The sequence below is a fragment of the Dendropsophus ebraccatus genome, chromosome 8, assembly GCF_027789765.1.
Source record: "Dendropsophus ebraccatus isolate aDenEbr1 chromosome 8, aDenEbr1.pat, whole genome shotgun sequence".
Taxonomy (NCBI): domain Eukaryota; kingdom Metazoa; phylum Chordata; class Amphibia; order Anura; family Hylidae; genus Dendropsophus; species Dendropsophus ebraccatus.
The window spans coordinates 85,817,032-85,837,084 of NC_091461.1; the positions used below are offsets into that span (position 1 = coordinate 85,817,032).

The 20,053-nt window shown below is 41.9% G+C and overlaps 1 protein-coding gene across 3 annotated transcripts in view; it reads left to right on the plus strand.

Moving 5' to 3' along the window:
• ERCC6 (ERCC excision repair 6, chromatin remodeling factor) overlaps positions 1-20,053 on the plus strand; it is a 48,232-nt gene that overhangs the window by 19,711 nt on the left and 8,468 nt on the right. The window contains exons 1-16 of one of the 3 annotated variants that reach the window (XM_069980824.1): positions 70-170; positions 2,265-2,621; positions 4,209-4,329; positions 7,675-7,786; positions 7,909-8,596; positions 9,809-9,934; positions 11,439-11,597; positions 12,315-12,450; positions 13,393-13,563; positions 15,541-15,717; positions 16,373-16,489; positions 16,572-16,667; positions 18,190-18,408; positions 19,102-19,212; positions 19,369-19,488; positions 19,865-19,959. In XM_069980824.1, coding sequence (XP_069836925.1) covers positions 2,266-2,621; positions 4,209-4,329; positions 7,675-7,786; positions 7,909-8,596; positions 9,809-9,934; positions 11,439-11,597; positions 12,315-12,450; positions 13,393-13,563; positions 15,541-15,717; positions 16,373-16,489; positions 16,572-16,667; positions 18,190-18,408; positions 19,102-19,212; positions 19,369-19,488; positions 19,865-19,959 — 2,804 coding nt within the window. In that variant the 5' untranslated portion in view covers positions 70-170; position 2,265. The other 2 variants (XM_069980825.1, XM_069980826.1) reach the window with 2 other exon arrangements.

Here is a 20,053-nt window from a genome sequence, read left to right on the forward strand (position 1 = left end):
GCAGCGCCGCCCCCCGGCCACCCCCCAGTCGGCGCCTGTCGAGACAGCGGCGCATGTGTGTGACGTCACGACCGGAAGTTACTGGTTGTGTAAGCTGCTGCCGGACAGAGACAAGGAACCTGGTGCCGGACCGTGTGCCGAATATAAGTCTCCGCTCACACAGCGACTAGGTGACTGGGGAGATGCGGTGTGTGTAGTGTGTGTGTGGGGATTGCGCCGCCCTCTGTGCCGTATGGTAACGTGTTGTGAGGTAAAGAGCCGGACACGCTCATAGTCATTGTATGAATATGATTATATTAAACATTATTGTTGAGTTCACGTGGTGGCAGAGAGGAGAGGAGGCTGCTAGTGTGTGTGTGTGTGTGTGTGTGTGTGTGTGTGTGTGTGTGTGTGTGATGTGAGGGAGCTGGTGCCCTGTATAATGTAATGTCTGTCACTATGGGCACATCATACCTCCAGAGCAGCTGTGCCATCTTTCTGCTATGTTTCACATGGAGACCCCCACCTTATGCTGCCTTTCTGGTTACCAAAGCAGCCATAGTGATTGGGTCATACTGGTTGGGTCAGCACACATCATGACAGATCCCCTTTAACCAGTATGTAGCAATCTTTATTCTGTTTAAAATCCTGTAAAAGAGTTGACACCAGCCATCTGAACAGACCCTGTTAAAGTCAATGGGGGCTGCCCTGCTCCATTGGTGTGTGTTGTGCACTGGACCCATCAGGCTCTATCTGAAGTGTCAGACAGAATCTGAGATGGCCCTGAATGATGCTGATTTGAACCTACCAAATTGTTTACAGGACACAATGGATTTAGCCCTGCTGCACAGCGCTAACAGGAGCAGGCACAGGCACACTGTCACTGGGGATAATATATCATCCCCACTTACGGGGGAAATTTAGTGATAAAAAATGCAATAGAGTATGTTCAGATTGCTGCGTGATTGTTGCTGGTTTTCTTAACTTGAGGGAATCAGAAAAGTATCTCATTCCGGTATGAATATATCTTTATCATGTTAAAATGCCTCCCAAAGTCTTTTAAATGAGTGATCCAGGATTCTTACAAAAACAGCCTGTCCCTGGATTGTGTTTGGTATTGCCATTCAGCTCCGTTTACTTCAGTGGCGCTAAGTTACAAAACCAAACTGGGCAATGGTGTTGTTTCTGGAAGAAAGTGTCCACGTTCTTCTAAGTTTTGACAACCCCTTTAAGATAAAACAAAAAAAGCCTAAGTTCTGTCTTGTGTTTTACACCTGGGAATACCATTATATCTTTATTCTGTGAATCAGTACAGTTACTGTAATGTAGAATTTATTATGTCCTTAATATTATTTACTAAAAATAAAAACGTATAATAAAGTTTGCTTTGTTGACAGCGCTGTGTCCAATCCTGGCTGCAGCAGTGCGTGACAGCTTTTAAAGTGAATCTGTCAACTGTAATTTACATTCCAAACTGCTGTCACTGTTACATAGCTGTAAGGTCAAAAAGACACATGGTACCTTTCATATATCTGTCGGTGCTTCTAGAATGTGGAAAAAAATGCTTTTATTTTCCAGCACAAATAGTCAAAGAAAGTTTTCCAAACTTTTGGAAAGCTGCAAGCTGCAATGTCTCGTGTCTACCCAGTTCCAGGCAGGATCAGGTATAGGAGGGGGAGTAAGGAGGTGATTCAGCTAACTGCACTTCAGGAGTTCGGGAAAGCCTCTTTGACTCTTTGCAATATGGGATAAAAGCATTTTTGTAAATTATGAAAGCACGGACAGTTATTTGAAAGGTACCATATGTCTCCCTAATATAACAGCTATCTAACAGTGTCAGAGGTTTGGAATGGGAATTGCAGCTGACACATTCCCTTTAACAGTAGGAACAGCTCAGAACACTGCTTCCGAGCCTGCTCCATACCTACTGTCCCAACATTATCACATACATCAGTTAAAGGGGCTTGCCACAAAACACACATCCTCCACCCACAAGGGGGGTAATAATGGTATCACCTGTAATTGGTAAAATGGGGTTCCTCATTCCTCACATGTTCTGCTTACATATAAAGAACATCCATTTTCCTGTCCATTATTGGACCTGTGGTGCCATGAGGATAGAGAAATCACAGGTAAGGGGGGGGGGATGCAAGTAAGCCAGGGGTGTAGCTTAAGAGGAGGTGGGCTGGGATGTCCAGGCACTTGGACTATCATTTATACATTGATATGTATGATCCATGTGCATTACACAGTAAACATTCATTAAGTTCTCCATCTGTGTACAGAATGCCAGAGGAAATGTCACCCATGGAGGAACAACTATCAGACTTTGCAGAGCCACAAAACAGCCATGATTGTCCGGGACCATCAACCACTTCAAGCCATTTTAATTTTCCTCATGCCAGCGAAGCGCCAACAAGAAAATTACAGTCTACTCTACAGATTGATCGCCATCAGATCCAGGCTGTGGAAACAGAACAGCAAGCGCTGGAACTCCAGGGACTTGGTTTGGCAGTGTACGACCAAGAAGTGCTGGAGCAGGGAGTCCTGCAGCAAGTTGATAATGCCATAAATGAGGCTACTCGAGCTGCACGTGTAGCTGAAGCTGAGAGGGAACAGCAAGAACTTAAGGATGAGTTGAGGTAAGAGGAGATATAAACTTCTGAAACAATATACATTAAAGTGTATCTGACGTTATAAAATTTTTTTGACATGTCATAGAGACATGTCAAAAGTTTTGATTGGTCCGGGTCCAAGTGCTCAGACCCATACCGATCGGGAGATAGAGTGGGTAGAAGACATGCTGCAGCGCGTCCACTCTGGCTCTGAATTTAAAAAATGAGTTGGACTTGGGTTCTTATGGAGCTGCTTTCCTCTCCCCGCTCTTTCTCCCGATTGGTACGGGTCTAAGCACTCAGACCTGGACCGATTAAAACTTTTGACACGTCTTTGACATGTCAAAAGTTTTTTCATAATGACAGGTACGCTTCAATGCAGGTAAGTACCCACTGTTTAGACTTTGCAGCGTTATCTCCCAGATCGACTAAAACTTGAGTAAACTTTGTAGTGGGCATTCTTTGTCCTCTGAATAAAAAATGTGCCTAGTTTAGCGGAAATGAGAGTATGAAATCTACTGTATATAGGCTTGTTAGCATATCCATACTACAGCTTCATGTGTTGACTGATCATTTAGTGTCACAGATAGAATTTGATCCTGCGCAGGGGGATAATGCTTACAGAGGGACTTTCATCATCACCCAGAATGGGTTTCCATTTTGTCTTTGGCACTAGGTATCTTTATCACACATGAAGCTGTAATATGGCCATAATAATGAGCCATTACTACATATATATGAACCATATGTAGTTTTGTGATAACTTTTTTTTCTGTTTACTGAAAGGAATATAAGGATGTATGTAATTGTTAGGGGGGTAGGTTTTATTATGTCTGTGCATACTTGTATACCTTATTGTTCATACTCTGCAGCAATATTCCAGTTTCATTGACAATCACTTGGTCCCAGCAGCTTTAAGGGGTCAAATAAACTGGCATAAGTTATATAGATTTGTAATTTGCATCTATTTAAAAATCTCTGGTTGTCCCCTCCCTGCAGGGAATGGTGTATTCTTTTAACTTGACAGGGTGCCACCTATGTCTGTAACAGGAACTGTCCAGATCAGTAGCAAATCCCCAAGGAAAACTTTTCCTGCATTGGACAGTTCCTGTCATGGACAGAGGTGGCAGCAGAGAGCATCCTGTCAGACTGGAAAGAAAACTTGCATGACATACAGCAGCTGATAAGACTTGATAAATAGAAGTGAATTACAAATCTGCATGACTTACCCATGCCAATGCCCATTTATTTGAGGAGGAAAAAAATCAACGATATTCCCCTTTAACTTAAACCCTGGATTTTAGAACAAAGACGAGAGTGTGGCTCATGGGACATGGAGAGGGGCGCTACACCAAGACATCGCCGCAGATCTGAACAATAAGAGAAACTAGTAATTAATAACAATAGACACATAAGCTCGACAGTTTTCATTTAGTAATAATACAGCTTCCTCGAGAGATCTGTTATCAGCTTGACAGAAAGAAGATTCATTAACACATTTACTGCTAAGTTCAGATATATGGAAATTCATCAGATGTCATAGTAGTTTATAGCTGAAGGGAAATAAACAGCAGGTTTTGCGAATTTGCGTTTATTTATTTTTTTTCTTTACAGTTCTTGTCTCATCTCCTTAAAGCAAATCAACAAAATCATTGATCAACTTTCACCACAAGCTGCAACATGTAAAGAGATTAGTAGGAAACTGGACTCTGTGAAGCGGCAGAAACACAATAAAGTTAGTGACCATTTTATGTTGTTTTTTTTTTTTTAATAGATAACTGAGACCTGTCACCCACTTCAGTCTGCCCTGTCTGACGCTGATATAAACAATATATGTTATGTAGGATTATGGTGTCATTTGGTCACACTTTAGTCTCTACCGCATACAGCTAGTTATGTGACGGAAGACTAATGTACTGATGATATGATATGTTCCCGCTGATTGACAGATTTCTTCTTACACATATCAGTAGGGAGAAAGCCGCCAATCAGCACCAAAAGAGCAGGGAGGCTCCTGCATTTCGTGAATGTTATTCTTTTACTTTGCTTCTTATTGCTTCAAGAATTAAACAATGAGTCTGAATATACAACATCATATACCTATCATACCATTTAACTGTGACAATTAAAATTTTTGCGCTTTCGTTTTTTCCTCCTTGTGCTTAAAAGGCCATAGCACTTGCATTTTTACAACTAGAAACCCACATGAGCCCTTTTTTTTGTACTACTAATTGTACTTTGCAATGACAGGCTGAATTTTTTTCATAAAGTACAATACAATAGCAGAAAAAATTAAATGTGTGGTGAAAATGGAAAACCGCATTTTTTTTATTTGTTTTTTTTTTGTTTTTACGCCGTTCGCCCTAGGTTAAGACTGTCTTGTTATTTATGTTCCTCAAGTAGTTACGATTAGAACGATATGTAACATGTATAACTTTTATTTTATTTGATGGCTTTTAAAAAAATCAAACCATTGTTAACAAATATATGTTCCTTAAAATTGCTCTATTACCATGTTTATAACGCTTTTATCCTTTGGTCTATGGAGCTGTGTGAGGTGTAATTTTTTGCGCCATGATGTGTTCTTTCTATCAGTACCTTGATTGCGCATATGCGACTTTTTGATCGCTTTTTATTTGGGATTTTTTGCGCTTACACTGTTTACCATGGGAGATCAGGGATAAATTAAATTAATATTTTGGGCGATTATGCACGGCGATACTAAACATGATTGTTTATTTATTTTTATTTATAACATGGTAAAAGGGGGGTGATTCAAACTTTTATTATGGGAGGGGGCTTTTTATTAATAACACTTTTTTACACTTATACTAAAAGCCCCCCTGGGGGACTTCTAGTATAAGTATACTGATCTCTCATTGAGATCTATAGTATAGTAATACTGCATAGATCCATGAGATCAGCACCCGATTGCTTACGGCTGCTTGTCAGCCGAAAACAATAGAGTGCCGAGCTGTGATCAGCGCCATTACGGCGCAGACCAGGGCCCAGGTCAGAAGCAAGGATCGCCCCTCCGCGATAGCATCCACTAGACACCAGGGATGCAGTAAGTTTTCAGATGCAGCTGTCAACTTAGACAGCTGCATCTGAAAACTTAATTAAAGGGCACGGCGATCAGACTGCGATCAGCCGCGTTTCCGTGGTACAAGCGGCACCCGGGACCGCGGTCCAAGACATACTAGGCGATCCAAGACATACGGGTGCGCCCAGGGTCATCTAGGGGTTAAATATGCAGAAAGCCTCAGTTGCGAGTCTTAAAACACGGGAATAGCCAGATATCCCTCCAGGGAAGGAACCTGTTGCAAAGGGGTGCCTTCCAGTGGGGAGATCACCAAACCACCCTGATACATAGCACTTAAAGGACAACTCCGGCGAAATTTTTTTTTTTTAGCTTATTTAACACACATTACAAAGTTATATAACTTTGTAATGTGGTTAAATACCCGGTCTGGCCCCCTTCCCCCACTTTCAGACCCCCGCCCGGAAGTTAAAGAATGTATACATTACCTATTACGGTCGTCACCGTCCTCTTCTCCCGGGCGGCATCTGGTGACGACGACGTCAGAGCCGGGGGGCGGTCCGGGTCTTCTTCCTCCTCGGCGTCTTCATGGAGAGTGAATGGGACGGAAAAGGCTGCTGGTGCACATGCGCACCAGCAGCCTTTTCATTGGCTGGAGCGCATAACATGGCTTCCAGCTTGTTCAGCCCTGATTGGCTGAGGTTGCTGGAAGCCATATGATGCGCTCCAGCCAATGAAAAGGCAGCCGGTGCGCAAGCGCACTGGCAGCCTTTTCCATCCCCAAGACCCGGAAGTCAGAGACATCGCTGGACGGCGGTGACGGTGAGGCGGACGGCGGGCGAATGGAGTGGCGATTGTCACCAGAGGGATGGTGAGTATGGTGTCTGTGTGTGTCTATTTTTTTTTTTTTTTTTGGGGGGGGGGGGGGGGTCCCGCCAGAGTTGTCCTTTAATTCCCATTCAGTTGTGAGTATTGGAACAGGGAAATAGGGGAATACCAAGGTGGCCCCTTTTGCGTCAAATTCTAACTCTGTAGCGAGTATTGCGACATGACAAGGGAATTACCAAAGCCAGGAATTCATCCACAGACAGCAGTTTCAGGGTATTGCCCCTCATCAGTGTGGAGTAGGATTCTATCTAACAGGGGCAATGAAAAGTAGACCAACAAAACACAACAATCACAACAATCAAGAGTCTCCATTGATACATTGCCCCCTATACATTTAAATATCACCTTCACAGTTAAAATCAGTGATACTGTCACTGTAGCATATGCTGCCAGAAAAGTAGGTAACAGGTTCCCTTTTAAGAGTTGTTTTTCATGTCAGTGTTGAAGAATCCAAGTGAAAAGTGTCAGTGTAGGCCTCATTTATCAACATCATCTCTAAGTAAAGTTTTGCCCATAGCACCCAATTAAATCACAGATTTAATTTTGCTAGACTAGTTGAGGCCCCAAATCTTAAAATTTAACCAGTCTACACATAAGTACTTTCCACTGATAGCTGTGCAGTCAGTGGAAAAAGGACAGTTGAACTTCCCTTTTGAACTACAGAGAAGAAGCCTTTTATCTATGACATTTCACTGGATCCTATATGCTTAGGAAGCACTGAGTACTTTAAAATGACCCTAGGGCTGTCTGCCCATATTGCCTGTTGTCAACAGCCCTGCTCCAATGACTGTTACCACAAGAGGTGGGAACAGTAATCAGTTCAGACACAATTGTGTGGATGTTCCCTTGATATTTCAGCGACAAAGAATACACATCTCAATAACATCATAACAATGGGGCTTAGGGTAAGGGCCTTTTACGCATGAGCATTGCTATAAATGCTTCTGCGCTAATAAAGGTGTAATTATTGTAAAGGTGACAGCGATCAGCTGAGGATCTACTGACATACCTGAAAAGTCTCTAGCATAATTTCTTCTGCTGATTCTCATGAGATCTATGCATGGTTTCTATATCCCCTTAAAATATATGGCAGAAAAAGTTCTATTGCATGACAACTGATATGTTCGCCATGTATGGATTTTACCCTTTTAGGAACAGCAGCTGAAAAAAATCAAGGCTAAGCAGAGACGCCTAAGAGCAGCGCTGGGTGACAACCAGGAGGAGAGTGAACCTGAGCAGCAGCAGTTAGATGATACTGAAGATGGTGAGCAGTCAGCCTCTAGTCATGTCTCCTTTGTCACTTTATAGAACACATGAAAACTTTGTATCAGTTTCTGTGATCTTGGAATAGAACATATACATGTACATATTTGTTTATTTCATTAGATGTATTGCCCACATCTTTGGGCAGTATGTTGATGCCATCCCAAGATAACGAATGGGAAGAGCTCATCCGCACAGGACAGATGACACCCTTTGGCACTAAGATACCCCCAAAAGAGGAACGTAAACAGAGAAAGCTGATGTTAAATGAGAGCTCAGATTTTGAGAAGTATCTAGCTGATCAAGCCCAAATGGCAGCACAGAGGAAACGTCCCTTTACTCCCAAAAAAGACAGAAAGAAACCAGACCCTAAGAAGGATAATAAAGCTGTAAAGCCTGTAAATAAAAATACCGCCATTCCATCTGCTGAGAAAAGGTTAAAGAAAAGAATGAAAAAATTACAGAGCAAAGCCTTGCAGACTCAATTCAGGACAGGAATCCCACGTAAAAAAATAGATCCCCTGTCCACACAAGGCAGTCAAGGAGATGAGAGTGAGGGGTCTGTGTATTCACCTGATGAAAGGGAACAGAACATGGAGGAGGATGAGGAAGACGAGAGAATGCATGATAGCCCCGGCTCTGACTATGAGCTAAAACCTCTTCAGCCGAAAAGAGTTAAAAAAAGGCCACGGCGTCGGGGTATGGACCCAGAGTTTCTTCCAAGTTCTGATGATGAAGAGATTCCTCGACTGTCAAAGGGTAAACGGTGCAGAGATGATGGGGACGCCAAGCTATACAAGCATCGGATACGGTACATTGTCTTGGCTTACTAATACTGATACAAAATACCAATGTGAATACTGTCATGTGAAGGAAGTGTACTTGTCCATTTAGGCGACTTTTCAGGATAGGCTGCCCTGTGTGAATTTGAGGAGTAGCACCATATCTGGCCATTTATTAATCTTATATATGGTATATTTCTATAGACTTTTGCTTTGCAAGTTGTCTTTAGCTCCCTCCCCCCCTCTCTTTCTCTGTGCTCCCCCTGTTCCTCCTCTCCCTCCATAGACTTCTAGTTAGCTCATGGATCAAAAGTCGCAATATGATGAGGAAGTGGGAGAGGGAAGATTGATAATTGAAGAAGGAAGCATATTTCTCTAATCTATGTTCAGGTGATATTCACTATTCACCTGTACTGTTGATCTATGCAAAATTTAGTGACACTTTTTGCATCTTTTTCTTATTTGTTGATTTTACTCATCATAAGTGTGTGTGTTGGGGGGGGGGGGGTTCTCTCATATTCGCACAAGAATTGTAAAGTTTTAGTACCCCTATTGGTGTATTGATAGCATCATTTCTGGCCATAAAATATCTTGTATAATGCATTGAGTTTCTGCCTTACTGGTTTCATGTCATTTTAAAAGCGTTATCCAGCACTACAAAAACATGGCCACTTTTTCCCCTCTCTTGTCTCCAGATTGGGTGGGGTTTTAAAGAGGACCTGTCACCCCCCCGTGTCGGGGTGACAGGCTTCCGACCTCAGTTAGATCCCCTTATACGTACCTCATCCCGCCGAGTCCCGCTGCCGGGGCGCCTCGGGACCGGCTCCTGCAGCGGGACTCAGCGGGATGAGGTACGTATAAGGGGATCTAGCTGGGGGTCGGGAGCCTGTCAACCCGGCACGGGGGGTGACAGGTCTCCTTTAAACTCCGTTCCATTGAAGTAAATGGAGCTTAATTGCAAACCACACCTGAACTGGAGACAAGAGAGGGAGAATAGTGGCCATTTTTTTCTAGCGCTGGATACCCCCTTTAAGTTGCCTCTGAGCTAGTGGGTGAAGCCTAACATCTATGGTGACTGCCACTTACTGTGCTCACACAGAACAGGAGGCCCTGCACTTCTGTGTCTTCATACACACCCTAAGCAGCAGCAGCATGGAAGGCCTTATGGTGCCATAATATCCAGTCTTATATACAGACACAAAATTTACATTCACTTGTATTTTCTTTATTGTTTATTTCAGGCAGTTTCAAAAACAGCAAGCTAAGGAGGCAGAGCAGCGGAGTATGGTGGAGGAGTCTGAGGACAGCGATGTGGAATTTGATGAGGGTTTCTGCATACCCGGGTCTCTGTGGAAAAAGCTGTACAAGTAAGAACTAATAGTTTTGGGGGGTTTGGATTTATTCTTACTCAGATTAGACCAAGTATCAGCCATTTAGTCCTAAAAGTGTATCAACCATTTGAATACAGCCATATGAATACTTCTCTGCAGTCAGATGCTGTCCTTCCTGATGGTTGTGTGTTTTGTTGAGGAGCTGCTGTCATGCACACGGGACACTTTTACTACATATGTGATACAGAGCCAGCTGTCCATGTCTACCCATAAATAGCAAGAGTATAGCTTATGAGCTATAAACAAGTCCAACCCAATAAATGAGAAAGTGATATTCCAGAAGGTCTTCATAGATTGCAGCCTGGGAAACAGCATTGTTTATTAATGGTTAGCACATGTTTAATTCATCTTACCATTTACCATCCTGTTTCTTTATCTGTCCTCTAACAATTTCACTCACTGCAGTACAGTTCTGAACACTTCTCTATCTGGGGGACCTGTAATCCAGATCATCCTGCTTAGTTGGTCAGAACTATGTTAAAGATGTGCATTTACCTAGACTGAATTGTAGAGGAAAGGGGGCAATGGTTTATGTGCACTGTGAAGCAGCTAGTTGCTATAAGTGGTTCTCGCATCTGCTCCTTATGCAGAAAAAAATAGAATTGTGTAGAGGTCAGTGTATGGGCTTCTGTTCAACCAGTTCTTCTCTTCTGTCATTTTGCTTCCATACACATTAGACCACATTATCTGATCTCATAGTTTGGGCAGGTTATGGAATCCCCTTGCTCCTGAATAAGTCTAGAGCTTTTTAGAAAAGGCTTTGATAAATCACTTTCTTGCTTTGTAGTGAATGAGATATCTCATGACAAATGAAACAACTGTCAGTACCCAGGGATACACAAATAAAGAACATTTTACTAACTGCTGCTTATTAGACTATACTGTGTTGCTGTTCACTCCACCTTTAAATGCATTGAAGCAATCACTTATTACTAGAGATGAGCGCTACTTGAGCATACTCCAATCGTATTCATTCCTAGGGCTGCACCCAAGTCTTTAGCCAACTCTATTCAAATGCTGAACGATTGGACTCGAGCATGCTCAAGTTGTGCTCATCTCTACTTATTACTATTAACTTCAAGCCGATATTGTTATGAGAGATCCATAGTTCTAGCACATGTAAGGTGTATCCAAGTGGATCAGAGAAAATTCAGACTAGCAACAAAATGTGTCCCTTTGTTACATGTGGACTTCACGCTATGCATCCATGGTAGATATCCATAACATAAAATATCCATAACATAAAATAACATTGCAGGTCGGTTTTCACAAAGATTTCTTTCTGTAGCGTGGATGTGATTTGCTAACATTTCCTCTTTTTGTAATGCGCTGTTTTCCACCCGCAAATCCAAATGGAAAATCCACAGCATGTCTGCCACATAGTAATAGTAACACGTCTGGATAGATTTCTGTTTCTGTTAAAATTTTTATTTTGTCACTTTGTCGTCTTTTTTTTTTTTCATCCGTTTTTTTCCTACAGGTACCAGCAGACAGGTGTTCGGTGGCTTTGGGAACTACATTGCCAACAGGCAGGAGGCATTTTGGGAGATGAAATGGGATTGGGCAAGACCATCCAGATAATTGCCTTCCTGGCAGGCTTGAGCTACAGCCGGATAAGGACACGAGGCTCTGATTACAGGCAAGTGGCTGCCCTGTAGACTGCCAGTCTGAGGCATCCATGAATATTTCATTAGCATTATTACAGAGAGGGCGGGCCTGCTGAATTATTCACCGCATTTCAATTAGATAGCTCCTTTAATTCGCTTACTGGGGAGGGGGTTGCTTTAAAGTCAGTTTATGACAGGGAGGGGAATTGCAGGGCACAGGAAATTAAAGAGCTCACACTAGTAATGAATTCTTGGCTTGCGCATCTGTGTCTTCGATTCAGCATTTGTCTTCCCACTGACTGCTTGGTACCTTCTTTGGTAGCAGAGATGTGGATATGTCATGGACACAGTGCTGCTAAGAGATTATTAATATAATAGAGAAACTGTACAATGAATAATATATGTATATCTGTGTACCGAGAAATATATTAACCCTTATTTTACTAGGGCAGATATTTTATTGTTAAAACCTTAAATAATGTTACACAGGTGTACTTGGAAAAATTGGGAGATGTTATGTTGCTTATACTGATTTCTCCACTGGCTGTTAGTAAGTGCCTCAGTGTGGGTAGATCCTATACGCCCCTGGTATGCACACTACCGCCATTTAACGTATATGCTAGGCAGTGTGTGTTTTTGTCAAAATTATATACTGATTCTCAATACAGTCAACAATGATATTGGTTGAACAATAAAACCTTGTACAAACTGCAAAATATACATATATATTCATTCTTTATTTATTATAGATATGAAGGCTTGGGTCCTAGTATCATTGTGTGCCCAGCCACTGTCATGCACCAGTGGGTAAAGGAGTTTCATACTTGGTGGCCTCAATTTCGTGCAGCTATACTTCACGACACTGGGAGCTTTGCTGGTAAAAAGGTGACCTAACCACATTATTTCTCTGATATTTTACAGTTTTTTTGCTTTATTTAAAGGATACCTGTCACCCCCCCCGTGGCGGGGTGACAGGCTCCCGACCCCCCGTTAGAGCGCCCTATACTTACCTAATCGCGCCGGGTCCAGCTTCCTGATGCGGTCGGGTCACAGAGATTTCAGCTCCCGAAGCCCGGCGCGTGCGCTGACAGGAGAGTCCGATGCCCATAGAGAATGACGGAGCATCGGACTCCCCATTCATTCTCTATGAGCGTCAGACTCTGCTGTGTGCGCGCGCGCCGGGCTTTGGGAGCTGATATCTCCGTGACCCGACCGCATCAGGAAGCTGGACCCGGCGCGATTAGGTGAGTATAGGGGGATCTAGCAGGGGGTCAGGAGCCTGTCACCCCGGCACGGGGGGGGTGGGGGGGGGCGGGTGACAGGTCTTCTTTAAGACAAATTATAATTGTCACATTGGCTATTTTGGTAATTGATGGCACATAAGTTTCATTTCTGTCTGCATACTCAGGACACAATAGCATTGAATACAGTGGTGAGCATGCAGTGATCAGCTCTGTGCTCTCGTTTCTACCTGACAGGTAGATAGGAGAGCACAGACAGACAGCTGGGACAACTTTGGCATAATGTCATTATGCCAGTTGCATTCAGGAAGGTCTGAGAGCTCTGTATTATAATATTGTGATGTACTTTGTGTGAAGGCTGTAAGGGGGGCACTGTGCGGGTTAAATACTGTGTGGAGGTTACTATGGGGGCCTTATATGGTGTGCGGCATATAAGGAGAAACTAAGCATGGCGCTTCATGGGCTCATGGAGAGGTAAGTAGTGTTTGGTTATCATGTTTCTCTTGCCAGCTGTCAGTTTTGTTTTTTTTAAGTGCCCGGACTTTAAAGTAATTTAATGTAAATAGTTGTTTTCAATTATTCACAGGCTAAATTAATTGGGGAAATAGGTAACAGCCGTGGTATTCTTATTACCTCTTACTCAAATGTACGCTTATTGCAAGAAGAACTGCTGAAATATCATTGGCACTATGTCATCTTGGATGAGGGGCACAAGATCCGTAATCCCAATGCAGCTGTAACAATGGCATGTAAGCAAGTGAGTACACAAATCACTGCCAGATGTTAAAAATTATTTTAGAGCATTGCACTGAAGTGAACATCCACTCTTGAATACTATTTTATTTATTTTTGTAATCTACTCATCATAGGAGTCAATATAAGTAAAGAGGCATTTGTTCTTTATATTCATTATGTTCCACATCTGGTTTTGGCTTCAAAGCTGCAGCAAAAACTGCACAGTGTTAAAGCACCCTTAAAATACTTTTGCCATGTCAGAGAGAAATGCCGTGCAGTCCGCTCCCCAATCTATCAGTGAAAAAGACTTGCCCCATAGACTTTCATTATGAGTCCGTCTTGGCACTTGACACAGAGGCGGGATAGGAATGCACATCTGTGGAGTGAAGCTTCTCCCAGATCATTCTTATGATCAGTCAGAGTCTAAACTCTCAGACCCTGACCAATCAAAACCTTTGACATGGAAAATCAAAAATGGTGGCGCACAACCAATACCACTATGCAGGTGCGTGCTGCCATGTCAAAGATACAGACAAAAACAGAAGAGTGCAACAGCAACCTGTAATTACTAAGACATACTGTATATAGATATTAAGAATGGCAAAACTGCTATAGTAAAAATGGACCAAAAATTTAAAGCGATACTGTCATTTCAGGGCCATTTTTCTGAAAACATTAAATATCAACAGTACAAGCGATTTTAAGAAACTCTGTAATAGGTTTTATGTACTGAAAAAGCAATCTCCCAGCCTCCCCCCTCACATCAAATGAAGCAGGATTTCTGTCTCCATTATGTGGCTATGGAGAGGGGAGGGGCTGTTAGGAGTGACTGAGCACGGAGGATTTCTGCAAAGCACAACACCCTGCAATCTTCTCTCAGTAAGTTCATAGATAAGCACTGACCTTTCTGACACCTGAATTTAGCGTTTTAGGTGCCCAGAGAGTCTACAAACAGCTGACCTTCATGTCACCTCTTCCTGCTCCCTCATCTCCCTCAGCCCCTCCCCCCTTCATAGTCTTACAATGGAGAGAGCAGAACCCGTCGTCACTGGCTTCTCTGTAATGAAGACGTGTTTGCCTGATAATGCACAGATAAGAAGTCAGGGGGGGAGGCTGGGAGATTGCTTCTTGAGTACAGAAGGAGGCTTTTTTGGCTGATGAAACCTATTACAGAGTTTCTTAAAATCGCTTATGCTGATGAAACCTATTACAGAGTTTCTTAAAATCGCTTATACTACTGATTTCTGCAATAAAAAAAACATGACAGTTACGCTTTAAGTTCTTAGCAAACCATATGATCAAATTTGATACCATCTCACCACGTTAAGGTGAACCTATGAGAGATGGTCCTACACTGACATTGGCCTCTTGGGCTAATAGTAAGCCTACACACTGGGCATGCAGGATCCATCTAGTCTCTGCTTAAAACACCCACAGGGGATGGGTGAAGTTGCACAGCCATATAGATGTAGCCATACAACCCTTACATGTAGCACAGAAAAACAAAATAAAATGGCCAGCACATCCATTACCACTATCCACAATATACAGGTGTTTACTGCCATGGCCAAGATACAGACAGAAACAGAAGTGTGCAACTCTGACATGTCAAAAGGTTTTGTTTTTGGGACAGTGTCTCTTTAAGTTTCTTTTGAGCTTCCAAGGCCCTGTTCACACTATGGAATCGGCGCTGAGATACCGTGCAGAAACCCTCCGCACAGTCTCTGTGCCGAATCCTGCCTTCAATCTCTGAAAGGGAGGGATATATTTTACATACTGCACTCTTCGGCTGTTAACTTATAATATTAGATACAGCCATGGTAAAATTCCGAAACAATTAAACTATATTGATTACCAAACAAAAAAGCATTTTAACTTTGCCATATTGTTCCTTCGCTAAATGCCAAATACACCTTGGTCATTAGGGGTTTAAGATTTTGAAAAGATTAAAATAACTCTCTTTACTAATGCTTTATATGCTCTTTTATTTTTTTACCAGTTTCGTACTCCACATCGCATAATTCTGTCAGGTTCTCCGATGCAAAATAATTTGCGAGAGCTGTGGTCCCTGTTTGACTTTGTTTTCCCTGGAAAACTTGGTACCCTCCCAGTATTCATGGAGCAGTTCTCTGTTCCCATCACTATGGGAGGTTACTCAAATGCTTCTCCTGTTCAGGTATGAAGACCCCAGTAGTAGACAAAAATATGTATTGTATAATACCATTTTTTTTAGTCTCTGTTCATGTTGTGCCCAAGCCTCCATTGGTAACTACTACTTGTTACCACTAGATACAGTTGTAACTGCCAAGGGAAACAGATCTTACCCTGGAGATCATCTCAGCACCCATGGCCATGGAAGTGAATCGGAGCTGAGCTTTCCAACCATGATTATGAGAGGCTCAGAAAGAGAGACTGTCAGATGAATGTTGAGTAGGCAGTTATTGAAGGTCTATGCTGCTTTAAGGCATATGGATGGAACAACTCCTTTTAATCTTAATCTCTTTAATCCATGAGCCTTTAATAAACTAATTTACCTCAGGGACATATGAAACATTTATTTGTGTTAAAAAAAAGCCCTGAAAGAATAAGTTCAGTTGTAATGGAAAAGATGCGAGTGTGACAGCTGTTGGTAGGATTTGGGGTTTTCGTCCTTCAGGTGTAGGTTACACAGGCAATTTTGGTTAATTAGTACTTCTAACAATTGCCTGAAGCTTTTGGAGGCTGTGAGGGCTGTTGCTGTTCTTAGCCATCAGGATTAGTATAACCTGTCATTGACAGAGTGTCTTTGGAACAAAGTAAAATGATAAAGTAACGTAAATTTTATATTGTAGGTAAAAACTGCATACAAATGTGCCTGCGTTCTGCGTGACACCATAAATCCTTATCTCCTAAGACGTATGAAGGCAGATGTGAAGATGAGTCTCTCACTTCCTGATAAAAATGAACAGGTTAGCAACAAAGTCAATGTATTTTGCTTTTTATAAGAAATAGTAGAGCTTTGTCTTATTAGTTTTACCCTTGTGCTTTTAGGTTCTGTTTTGCCGCCTGACAGATGAGCAGAGACAGGTTTATCAGACCTTCATAGACTCCAAGGAAGTGTATGGGATCCTGAATGGAGACATGCAAGTAAGTAGGACTTTATAAAATGCACCAGCTTTCTTGGTGGAAAATGATCTTTTCATGTATGGTAATATAAGGCTGTGATGGATGCCGTGTTGTTATCTTTAGACTATTATGGCATCTGTTTAACGGATATGTCATGATATTCTACTGTAGTTATGTTTCCATTAAACTGTTGCCTGTGATGGATGCTTTACAGCAGCATCTGTCATACATAGACAGAATGGCCTTTTTTGTTTATCTCTGGTTTCTGTGTATGTGATAGCGTATTTTACTACACTGTATCATCCTTCATTGTTTACAGGTTTCTGATGTGTACCATAGCAGTAAAGGCCAGAAGGCCTTTTTGGCTTCCAGTGGGTTAACATAATCCTCTAGACTCATTCAGGGTCTTTTGAGAGCCCCAACTTTTCCAGTTAAAATATAGAGTTTGGGATATACTTGCCAAATAAGACTACCCCTCTTCTAATGCACACCAAATAAAAATGAATAAAATACATCAGCAAGCAGCAAGATCTGAGAGGTAGAGAACGGGTACAGTAATACTGGTAGGATACAAGGTCGGGCAAGACTGGTGAAAGAGGTGTGTTTTTCTTGGTGCCACTCTACTGTATCTCTTTTTTTCCATACCCCATACGCCTGCAGCTTGCTCTGCACTTCATATGGTCACCGCATAGGGCGGGAATGCCAACGTTTTTGAGCTCCCCCCACCGTATGCGGCGACTGCAGTTTCTCTAGTCCAGTGCCGAAGCTTTTCAGCACCTGCCCTATAAGACGACACTGCATATAAGAAGACTCCTAAATTTTGAGAAGATTTTCCTGGATTAAAAAGTAGTTTATAGATATGTCTTCAGACAAAACATTTACATTGTATTTTTTTTTACATTATATAGTTGCAAAGTAAATATATTTTAGTCAAAGTTATGTATCCTTATTAAAAAAATATATATTTTTTTAATTGAAAGCTGCAATATGGCACCTTTGGGGCATGTTTACACATACTTAAAGGGAAACTAATAGCAGGTTAGAAGATTTTCTTGTCCATCTTCAGAGGAATTTTCGGAGAGGTGAGCCGGATGGGTGCACTGGGGGTGGTAGTCTCACCCCCACTGCATCTGACTGCCAAATTTACATATTAATTAATGTGAAGGTTTAGTTAAAACGGCACTAAGGATGAAGGTAAGAAAATTACCTTTTTTCTAATCGTCCTGTGCGTTATGGGCGGATAACAGCAGGTTAGAGTTTCCCTTTAAACTGTGCACCTTTCCGCTACAGACTTATATTGATTAAATCCACAACAGATTACATACGTGTGAACCTAACCTTAAAAGTGTTGTTATAATGTATTGTTGCAAACCTGAGTAGTTCCTCTACAATTTTCACCCCTTTCATTAGACCATCTTAATACATTACACAGTGCATTACTGCTGTTACTAGTTACCCAGTGTGTACTACGAATTTTACTTGTTCAAAGAACGCTGTGTTAATCTATAGTTGATTGTGTTGGTTCACAATTGGTTTCCTACAGGTGTTTCCAGGTCTGATCGCTTTAAGAAAAATCTGCAATCACCCAGATCTGTTCACAGGAGGAACTAAAATTCTTAAGGGAACCAAAGATGAGGATCTAGAAGAGGGAGAGCAGTTTGGTTACTGGAAACGGTCAGGAAAATTGATTGTTGTGGAGTCACTTCTGAAGATCTGGCATCGCCAAGGACACAGAGTCCTTCTTTTCACTCAGTCGCGGCAGGTGAGAAAGTCAGGAGTCACATTAAACAGTTACATGTTCAGAACAGTAGAAAGTAGAGATGAGTGTAACTCAACTTGTTTGAGTCCATCTGAACACAAAAGTCTTGCTATTTGATTATCGGCAGCTGAAGAAGTTGGATGCAGCCCTAAGGAGTCCTGGGAAACATGGATACAGTCTATTGCTGTTTCCATGTTTTCTAGGCAGCCCTAGGGCTGCATCAAGCAACTGCAGCCATTGGTAATGAAATGCCAAGACTTCTGGGTTCGGACACATCTTAAGCGTGCACGAGTTGCTTTAATCTCCAGTAGAAAGTAAAGAAAAGTCCATCTGGTTCAGCCTGTTTTTTTTTTTTTTTCTTCTTCCTGTGATTACACATACAGCATGGACGTTTTTAACTATGACTCATTACTTTTAATTGTTTAATCCATGTTTATAACTTATAATGAACTTTTAATTGAACTGCATCCTATATGGGGGATTTCAATGCCTTTCATTTTACACACAGTATTTTGGTCGGTATATTTATGCAAATCCATGGGTTAAAGAAAACATCACAGAGAAAAAAACTATAATGGAAACTTTTCCACCACCTTCTGTGCTTTGGAGCCACTTCTGGTTTTGGCTAAAAATACTGACCAAAGTGACTTTATAATTTCCAATTTTTCTCATTGTGTTCAAATGTCTACCTATTAGATGTTACAGATCCTTGAAGCATTTGTTTTGAGAATTGGTTATACATACCTCAAGATGGATGGCACTACGACTGTTGCATCACGTCAGCCTCTTATTGCACAGTTCAATGAGGTAGTGGACTATATTTTCTTTTCCTCAGCTGGCTTTGAGTGAGTGTTTGTATAATATTGTATGCATGCAAAGGTTGAAAGATTGTGCCTTGCAGAATACAGATTCCCATTGCTAGCTTTTGCTTTGTTGTTGTCAGCCTGATTGTGTGTGTTACAGGACACCTCGATCTTTGTGTTCCTTCTTACTACCAGAGTTGGAGGTCTTGGTGTCAATCTCACAGGGGCCAATAGAGTTGTCATTTACGATCCCGACTGGAATCCCAGCACAGACACTCAGGTTTGGATTTATTGGATTTTACTGGATTCATAGCTAAAAGGGGTTTTCCACTCTGTCCCACTTTTAAAAATTACACTGAAGCAGGTGGTGGTTGGGAAGCCATACTTACCTTTCCTGGTCCCTTGCTGTTCATCTGCAATAGGGCTCTGCTCCCTGCTGCATCACACATTTTTTGTTTAGTGGACAGCATGAAACATGCCAGTCAGCCAATCAGCAACTACAGACGTGGTAAAGGAGCGAGAAAGGTAAGTATGCCCAGCCATCCTCCCCCCACCACACACACACACACACATACACACACACACACACAATGACAAGGGAAACACTTTAGTGTCAGACACTTAATAATTTCCATAATACCATTATATCTTTTTAGGCACGAGAGAGGGCGTGGAGAATTGGTCAAAAGAAAGAAGTTACTGTTTACAGGCTCCTCACGGCAGGAACTATAGAAGAAAAGATTTACCACAGGTATTGACTTTAAAATAGGTTTCTGCTATAAATGCTATAAATTGGTTTCTCTTAAAAAAAGCTGTGCGTAAGTTCCCTAAAAGGGGTTGTTCAA